The 8,964-nt window shown below is 40.8% G+C and overlaps 1 protein-coding gene across 1 annotated transcript; it reads left to right on the forward strand.

Annotated features, from left to right (window-relative positions):
* The first annotated feature begins 1,752 nt into the window (after positions 1 to 1,752).
* LOC131187323 (CD151 antigen-like) lies at positions 1,753 to 4,038 on the forward strand. The gene is made up of 3 exons (XM_058161580.1): positions 1,753 to 1,765; positions 2,711 to 2,812; positions 3,757 to 4,038. The coding sequence occupies exons 2-3, from the start codon at positions 2,729 to 2,731 to the stop codon at positions 4,021 to 4,023; spliced, it is 351 nt and encodes a 116-aa protein (XP_058017563.1). The 5' UTR covers positions 1,753 to 1,765; positions 2,711 to 2,728; the 3' UTR covers positions 4,024 to 4,038.
* The last annotated feature ends 4,926 nt before the right edge of the window (positions 4,039 to 8,964 follow it).

An 8,964-nucleotide genomic window follows, 5' to 3' on the forward strand; every position in this document is an offset into this window, starting at 1 on the left:
TGAAGGATGCCAATAGACAATAAGACAGAGAAAATAATACCGGCTCTCAATACCTCATTTGAGCTATTCTTGGCTTTTGAACCTTATAGATTCCCTTTATGTATCAACAAAACTCCGATAATATCAGTGACAGAAGTAGACAAACATTAAGAAAATCTAAAGGATGAATATCTTTTGTACAGAACAGGGGTACGCAATCTTAAACAGTCAAAGAGCCATTTGGACCCATCTCCCACAGAAAAAAAACCACAGAGCACCAAAAACCTGGGTTCTGTCATCTCTTCAGCTTTATCATTCTTTGGAATAACAGAACAGAGTTGGAAAGGGCCTTGTAGGTCATCTAATCCAACCCCCTGCTTAAGCAGAGACCCTATACACGTGATGGCGAACCTATGGCACATGTGCCAGAAGTTGCACGCAGTGCCCTCTATGATGGTATGCAAGCTGTCGCCTTAGTTCAGCTCTGTTGCATATGTACATATTCCCTGGCGGCCAGCTGGCTTTCGGGGCTCTGCCGTGCATGCAGGGGGGGGGGCAGGGCACATGCCAGGGTGTGTGTGCGCATGGGTGGGGGCGTGCTGCATGCGCGGAGGCATGCTGCATAGCATTTTGGGGTTCGCGCCTGCTGCATTTGCTCACTTATGGGCATGCTTTAGACACTTGGTCGGGAAAATGGTAGCCATCACTGCCTATACCATTTCTGACAAGTGGCTTTCGGTAAAGGTAAAGCCAGTTTATTTTTTAATGTAATTTGTTTATTAAATTTATTTGCCAGTAGTTCCCACAGTTTAGTTACTGTAGGAAGGATATGAAGAGGAAGGAGGTTTAGGGGAGAAGAGAAAATAAGAAACCAAATATGACAGCTTATGGGGATGTTTTGAAGATGTTCCACCTTAATTAACTTGCTGTAAGTCTGGCTGAGAATTTGCAGTTTGAAAGATTGGGCTGTTTTTATCTCAGATTTGCCTTAATGATGCCTTCCTGAAAGCCATGGGGTTCTTGCTTCTTGGATTTGTTAATTATATGGGGCTTGACAACAGTTCTATCCTGTATGTCCTGGGAACAGTAAATCTCTCACCATTTACAAGCAATAAATCTCTGGGAAGCCTTAAAGAAGTAAGATACTGGAATGTGAAGGGATGCATAAGGGGAGCACAGACATGTTTCATGATGACTGGGTTGTCAGCAAGCCAAGACTGGAGCATTCTGTCCCTGATACTATCTTGGGTGAATGCAGTCATCTCTCAGTCTTTCCTTTTGTTTTGTGAATAAGATCCTCTGCCAACTATGCCGTCACCTGTCCTAAGAGAAAAACCATTTGCTCTTTGCTTGCTTGTGCAGTTGGGCAAAAGGAACTGATTGGAGTAGAGATGAAAGCTTCCCATTTTTTTTCTCCAGAAAAAATGTCCCATGTCCTGGGGAGATGGAAGAGCTTTCTAAATGGGAGAGACCAAAACATTGTATTGCAAACTTCCATTTGTATTCAAGCCAGAGTGCCTCTGTAACTTGACATACTCATGTAAAAACATAAGAGAGGGCTCCTTGATGTTTAGAACTTGTTTTTTCAGAAACCTTTCATTACTAACTAGGTAACATCATCAGTGCTAGTGATATTACCTAGTTAGGGTAATGAAACATCTGCAGGAAAACAAGCAAGCTCAGAGAGTTCCAAGAACTCTTATTTCAACCCTCAACTGCAAATATTCTCCTTTACTGAAACCTAACAGGGTACATTTGCTCTTTTCTCACTGTGTGTAGCCTTCTGGTAAGAATTCAAGATGCTGGTCATAACTTACTAAAACCTGTGACAGAACTCTCAGCCCTCATCATGGCCAAAGTGGAGAAAGGCATAAAACTTGGAAAGGGAGTTTTAACTTGTCTTCCTTTAGAGAAAACTGTACCCACAGGAGACCATCAGTGAAAGATTACCATCAGGGGTGGGAGTCTACCAGTTCGGACCTGTTCGGGCGAACCTGTAGCTCCAGTGATCAACTGGGAGTGAACTGGTTCACTCCGACAATCAGGTGGACTCGCCCGTCCACACCTGTGCTTTACTGACTTATATCTTCTCAGCTGATTTGCACGGCAGAGCCAATTGCCACGCCTCAGCTGTGTTACCTCCCCAGCAGTAACGTGGAAGGTAAGTTTTTGTAAAACTGTGCACACGTGCACAACAATCACCGAACCGGTTGTTAAACTGGCAGGATCCCACCACTGGTTGCCATGTGGATGATCCTGAGTCTGCCAGTCTCTTGTTAATGTGTTCGAGTGCCTGCAATTTCCAGCATGCACATAACACAAACATAGAAGAGGAGAACAGAAATTTACACACAATGAAATGCACTGTATTACTTTGTTATAGAAGAAAATGCAGACCCTCCATATGGTCACTGTTGGTAAAAGGGTCCCACAAAATGCTCTGCATTCTTTTCCTGTCATATTTCCCATATGGTGTATTGCAGCCATGCTAGCTGAGTTGTTATTGTGTAGAACAGGGGTCTCCAACCTTGGTCCTTTTAAGACTTGTGGACTTCAACTCCCAGAGTTCCTCAGCCAGCTTTGCTCTGGGAGTTGAAGTCCACAAGTCTTAAAGGGACCAAGGTTGGAGACCCTTGGTGTAGAGAAATGCAGAATGATCACCCTTGCACAAAATAAAACAAAGAAAGGCTTCTTCATAGGTTTGATATTTTGCTTTCTTCTTCCTTTACAGTTCTATTGATTTGTGACCATGCGTGAATACAGTGAAAGCAAGGAGACATGTATGACCATCTGTCTCAAATACCTGCTGTTCATCTTCAACTTCTTCTTCTGGGTAAGGAACTGCTATTTGGGGTACTTTCCTGCATCATGCTGTAAATCTAGGGGTCGCTTTGGGGGAGGGAAGCATAATTAAAGTTAATCTAATGTAGTACTGTGGCTAGAGTGTTAGATCTGGATTGAAAAGATCCAGGTCCAAGTCCATTCTCGGCCATCTCTGCTTGCATCATAAGGCTGCTGCTACTGAAAAAAATGGAAGGAGGGAGTTATGTATGTTGCCTTGAAACTTTAGAGCAGGGGTGTCAAACTCAATTTCCTTCAGGGCTGCATCATGGTTGTGTTTGACCTCGCGGGGTGTGTGTGTGTGTGTGTGTGTGTGGCCAGGTTGGGTGTGGCCTTAAGTCACTTGGTTTAAGTCCCTGCACTGAATTAGGAGTTACCTTCTTTTTTCCTTGATTGAACTCTATGCTGCATAGTCTGGAAGCCCACCAAAAGAGCTTCAAAAGCTTAATAATGGGGTCTGAGATAACATTTAGGAGATAACATATTGGAAGGTCCTGGAAACACAAATATATGGGGTGTTTGTGTTCAGGCTATATAGTGAATTGTTTCTGTGCTTGTATGGCTCAGGTACTTTTTTCCTAAACTGAGGTTTATGTCCTTTTATATTTACCAAGAAACATTATTGCCTTTGCCAGGCATTGTAAGCTCTTTATAAAAGGCTCAGTTTTGATTTCTTGACTGGATAAATTCCTAATCATATAACCCAGAGAAAAGTGAAAGTGAAAAAAATGCTTAGACATATTCCGGGAACTCAAATCTACAACTCTTAAAGTTGCCAAGGTTGAAAAAAGCTGTGCTATAATACTCACAATTTCTAGACACAGTCCAGTGCATGTGGATGACACCAGTTTGAAGAAAATTGGACAAGGTGGTTCTGGACATTTGAATGCAGATACCTTTCACTCATCCTGTATGCGTTTCTCTCTCCCTCTTTAGCTGGCAGGAGGAGCTGTGATGGCAGTGGGCATCTGGACCCTGGCTGAGAAGAGTGACTACATTAGTCTCTTGCAGTCCAATATATACCTGGCAACAGCCTACATTCTGGTGGTGGCAGGTGCCGTTGTCATGATTACTGGCATATTGGGTTGCTGTGCAACCTTCAGGGAACAACGGACCCTGCTGAAAGTGGTGAGTTATTTAAATGGACATCTGGAACCCAGAATGCAAAGGGGAACGTGTTTAGTCAAACAAAAGGCAAGCTAAATTAGGAAAAAAACCAAACCCAGATTTGTTACAGCTCGAAAAAACAACTACTGTTTCTGCGTTAGTTTATTTTAATTTATGTAGTGTAGAAAATTCTAAATATGGAACAGCAAAATACAGATCAGTCTTGCTCCAGCAAAATTATTTGGTGGGAAAAAATTAGCATCTTTTTCTGATACAGAAAACCCAGTGTACCAAATTGGTTGCGTTGTCCTTTTCCTTTACATAAGATATGACAAAGAGCAGGGCAAAAGAGAGGTATTCTGAAAGCTTTGACCCAAAGCATTTGAGGGTGCCATGTTGGGGAAAGGGTGTTATAGCTTAAAGATCAAGTCACCCTTGAGGATATTTTTGAAGTTCTTCTAGCAGCTTCAGAAGATGTTGATGTTGGACGTGGTTTGCAAGCCAGGCCACTCCACTCTGGCTGCACACAAGAACTCACTGTGTTGGAAAATTATCCCTGTTTGTTTCTCTTCCCCAAAGCCAAAAATTACAGATTAAAAGTTGGTCCAGTCTTTTAGGTTATTTTGCCATAGAAAACTAATACTTCTCTTTTGGGGAAGAAAAGAGCTGTTTGTTTCTGCATTTTCTACTCTAAGTGGCTGGCTGTGACAGGTCGATTGTCTCCTGATTTGGGGCCAGCAGTTCATTTGGCCTGGCTGGCTTTGGCTTCAGCTGTTTCTGCCAAGTCTGAGCTCAGCCCATATTTCAAGCATCTCTGTGATTAGAATAAAGAGCTGTGCACTTGTATATTCCCATTTCTTTCTTATTGAACATTAAGATGAATGGACATGATGGTCCGCCGTGATGAGTGAACATCAAAGGATGAGTGGGTCTCTTATGGGCTTAGATTCAAATCTGGTATCAAATGCCTTGGAAAGAAGGCACAGACTTCAAAATATGTTTTCTTCCTTTGATGAACAATCCCCTCCATTTCTTCTCCTGCCCACCCCCACAATTGCTGTGTAAGTCACTTGTTGCCATCCCAAGAGCGGGCTGTTGAGGGGGAAGTCTTTATGATCCCTATAAAACGGGTTGGCAACTCTTAACAGCTACAATGACAAAGTTTCGACTTAAATCTTAGTGATATTAGGCATGTTCCTCATATCTGTAAGTTAAGAATAAACTCAAAATTCTCCCGCTGCAAAACTTAAACCTATTGATAGGCATTCTTCCTCCCTTTTAGCTCACCTTAATTATGACCTGGTGGAATTTTTTCCCATATTTTTCCCTCTGTCAGTTATAACTTTGATAAATTGTCATCCACATTTAAGCATTCGTAATAGGGTGTGAGGTTGGTCTTTTTTGGGAGGGAGTTGACAAAGGTTGGGCTACAATCAGGTTGTGTGTGTGTGTGTGTGTGTGCGTGTGTCTGTCTGTCTGTCTTCTGGTCAGTATTGACTGCAGGAGATTGCCTGGACTAATCCCTGCAATTTTCTTAGTAAAGTTTTTCAAAAGTGGTTTTCTATTACCTCCTTTCTAGGGCTGAGAGAGAATGACTGGCTCAAGGTCACCAACTGGTCTTGTGTCTAAAGCAGGACTAGAACTCAGTCTTCTGCTTTCTAGCCTGGTGCCTTAACTACTATACCAAACTAACTCTAGAATCAGTTACTTTGTTTGTTTGTTTGTTTTAAAAAATACTTGGGACTTTTGTAGAAGCCAAGTCTGTTCTTGCAAAAAAAGAGAATTGTACTTTACAACTTGCTGGCTTCCTTTTAAAATTCTATTTAAATACTATTTTTAAAAATATCAAAACTAAAGCCTAGTGTACAGCAAGAAGGCAAGTAGAGAGGTATCTCCAAGTGCCAGATGTAAATCTCAATTCCTATGTCAATTGCTAGATCACAACTGACAAGGATTTGTTGTGATTCTATAGATCAGTCTTTCTCCTGCTGGCCGAGGATGATCACAGTTCTAGGTCAACATGTTTAGAAGGCATCACGTTTGAGAAGAGAATTACTGACCTTTGATGTTCTAAAAAAGAAACAGCTGTGTCCTGTTTAATTTGGGAGCCATTGGCTCTAATCATCTCTGAATGGAATGAAAAATATAATCTAATTGGGCCATATTTGTACATCAGAGGAGGAGAACTTCAGGAGTACAAGCATAAGAATCAGTTTTCTAGCTGATTGGCGAGTTGTTTCTTTTTTAAAAATCTCAGCTGCTAGAAGGATGACATCAGCAACATCACTTATTCTGTTTCCAATAAAAATGACCTGTAGGTTAAGGCGTGTTTCTGTTCTATTTGCAACTCCTTTTAGTATGAAGTCCAGTCTTGAGTTAGCTAGCTCTCTTGTTTGTTTACTCGTGCCTGTAGTATGAAAGGACATCTTGTCCAGCACACAGATGGTCAGAGGCTTCAACAAACTTTGTGGGATGTGAAGGGCTGAGATCAGCCAAGAGCACAAAAAAAAAAAAGTTTGAAGTTTATTTAACTGAATAAATGTGTTTAGGTTTTAGTCTTCAATTGTATTTACTACTAGCATGGACCAATGTATAAATTAAAGGGTGTGGACCCCCCCAATAAAATTAGCCAGAATAAAATTAAAAACTAAAAGGAAATGAAGAAACACTGCAACAACTACAATCACCAACACAACACTTTCATAATACTTTTTAGTAGTCCATTATCTTAAAACAACATAGCATATAACAGTTAAGAGCCAGTATAGTGTGATGGCTAAGATATTGGACTAGGTGTGGGAGACTGAGGTTCTAGTCTTCTTAGCCACAATAGCTTGGGTGACTTTGGGGTGATTTTGTTCATAACTCAGCTTGTCTCACAAAGTGAGTGTAATGGAGAAAAATAAATCTGTTGTGCTAGTCATAAAACACATATGAAATAAAAATATTAAACTTAAATTAATATTGTCATTTAGTACTGGATGAAGAAATGCTCAAATAATATTAGGGGACGGGAGGCTAAAACATACGATGAACGGTTGCAGGAACTGGACATGGCTAGTCTAATGAAGGATACTTGCTTCCATCAGAATCTGATTTCTTTTTAAGGCAAGGGGAACTGGATGTAATTTAGGAGCCAAGGCATGTTAAAATAGCAGAGGGCAGATGGGAGCTATGAGGGGGTTGAAGGATAAGTATCAGCAATTTGAATTTTGTCCAGGGTCAAACTAGAAACCATTGGAGCTTTGTCTCTGTTGCCAGAAGACAGACATTCTAGTGTCCCAGTTCTACCTCACAACTAACTTTAATTCTTGAGTATTTAGCAAGAATGACTTCATGTATAACCTACTGTAGTAATGTAACTTGAAGATGTCAGCACATGGGCAATTTTTCCCAGGCTGTTTTTATCCTAGAGGTGCTACACATAGCAGGTCACCTTTGGTTGATATAAGTGATCCAGCATCATATCAGAATACTGGGGATGTGTGGGTTCCCATTGTTGAAGCAGGAGGCTCCAGGAAATGTGAGACATGCAGCACTAGTACAACCAATGTGTCATAGCTGAGTTGTCTGTTTTCTTTAGTGACTGAATTGTTGAGATGAGGGCTAGTTGTACTTCTAGGCAAAATGAGAAATTAGGAACTAGAGTGTATTGAAAGACAAAGATGTGTATCCCATAAAGTCCACTCTTTTATTTCTAAATTAATCTATTGCCTTATAGTGCCGTAAGAGAGGGCTCATCCATCTCTAGTGTTGAACTTAGCCAGCTGTCCCGACAGCTCTCCATGTAAAGAAATGAGTGTAGGTTGTTGTTACCTTGTCCTTTGCTTTAGGCAGCAAATTGCTTGGACCAACAATGTTAGAAATTGAGCTACAAAAAGAGTACCATCGTTGCAGAATAAGAAGTAATCTACTCTAATATATCTCTGAATTGCTTCCCTCTGGGTTCATGTTTTGTGGCATTAAATCTGTTTTCTTAAAAGAACTGAGTTTTATCTTCCTAAACACTGTGAAAGACTATTCAGTATCCTGAATCCAAAGTACTGCTTATATATGGAAACCAGGAGATTGTGAGTTCTAGTCCTGCCTTAGGTATGAAAGGCAGCTGGGTGACCTTGGGCCAGTCACTTTCTCTCTCAGGCTAACTCACCTCACAGGGTTGTTGTTATATAAGGAGGAAGTAGCCTTAGTTTACTGTTTCGAATTATTTATAAAAATAATAAAGGTGCGGTATGAATGAATGAATGAATGAATGAATGTAGATGGACAATACATGTAAAATATTTATTTATTTAATTTAATTTAATTTAATTTTATTTGAATTTATATCCCGCCCTTCTCCGAAGACTCAGGGCGGCTTACACAGTGTTAAGCAATAGTCTTCATCCATTTGTATATTATATACAAAGTCAACTTTTATTGCCCCCAACAATCTGGGTCCTCATTTTACCTACCTTATAAAGGATGGAAGGCTGAGTCAACCTTGGGCCTGGTGGGACTTGAACTTGCAGTAATTGCAAGCAGCTGTGTTAATAACAGACAGACTTAGTCTGCTGAGCCACCAGAGGCCCATAATGGGGGGATAATGGGGGGATAATGGGATAATGGGGGAAATATTTTTAGATCCAGTTAGTTCTGACATTCCTCTTCAGTTTTACTCATTGCCGGTAACAGTCTCAGCAGAGATAAATTCAACTGGCTATCTTCATGCCATACGCTCATTTGTGGTTAATTGAGTCATATTTATTCAATTATCCATGTATCTAAGTTATTCTACAGAAGTAGATACTTAATCCCACTGCCCTGTTTTGCACAATTTATTTATTCATTGCTGAGTCATTATCCGCACTTTATAGATGCTCTCATATTAATTGAAAATCTGTATGCCTTGTATTTAAAATTAGACCAGCAGAGTTGGGGCATCTTTGCATGTGTGTAACATATCAGGGGCAGGTTTCAAAACCTGTCGCTACCAGTTTGCTCGTGGGCGTTTGGGCGCTCACACTCAACGTGACGCTTCTGCACATACGCAGAAGC

Source organism: Ahaetulla prasina, unplaced genomic scaffold (assembly GCF_028640845.1).
Source record: "Ahaetulla prasina isolate Xishuangbanna unplaced genomic scaffold, ASM2864084v1 Contig298, whole genome shotgun sequence".
Classification (NCBI taxonomy): domain Eukaryota; kingdom Metazoa; phylum Chordata; class Lepidosauria; order Squamata; family Colubridae; genus Ahaetulla; species Ahaetulla prasina.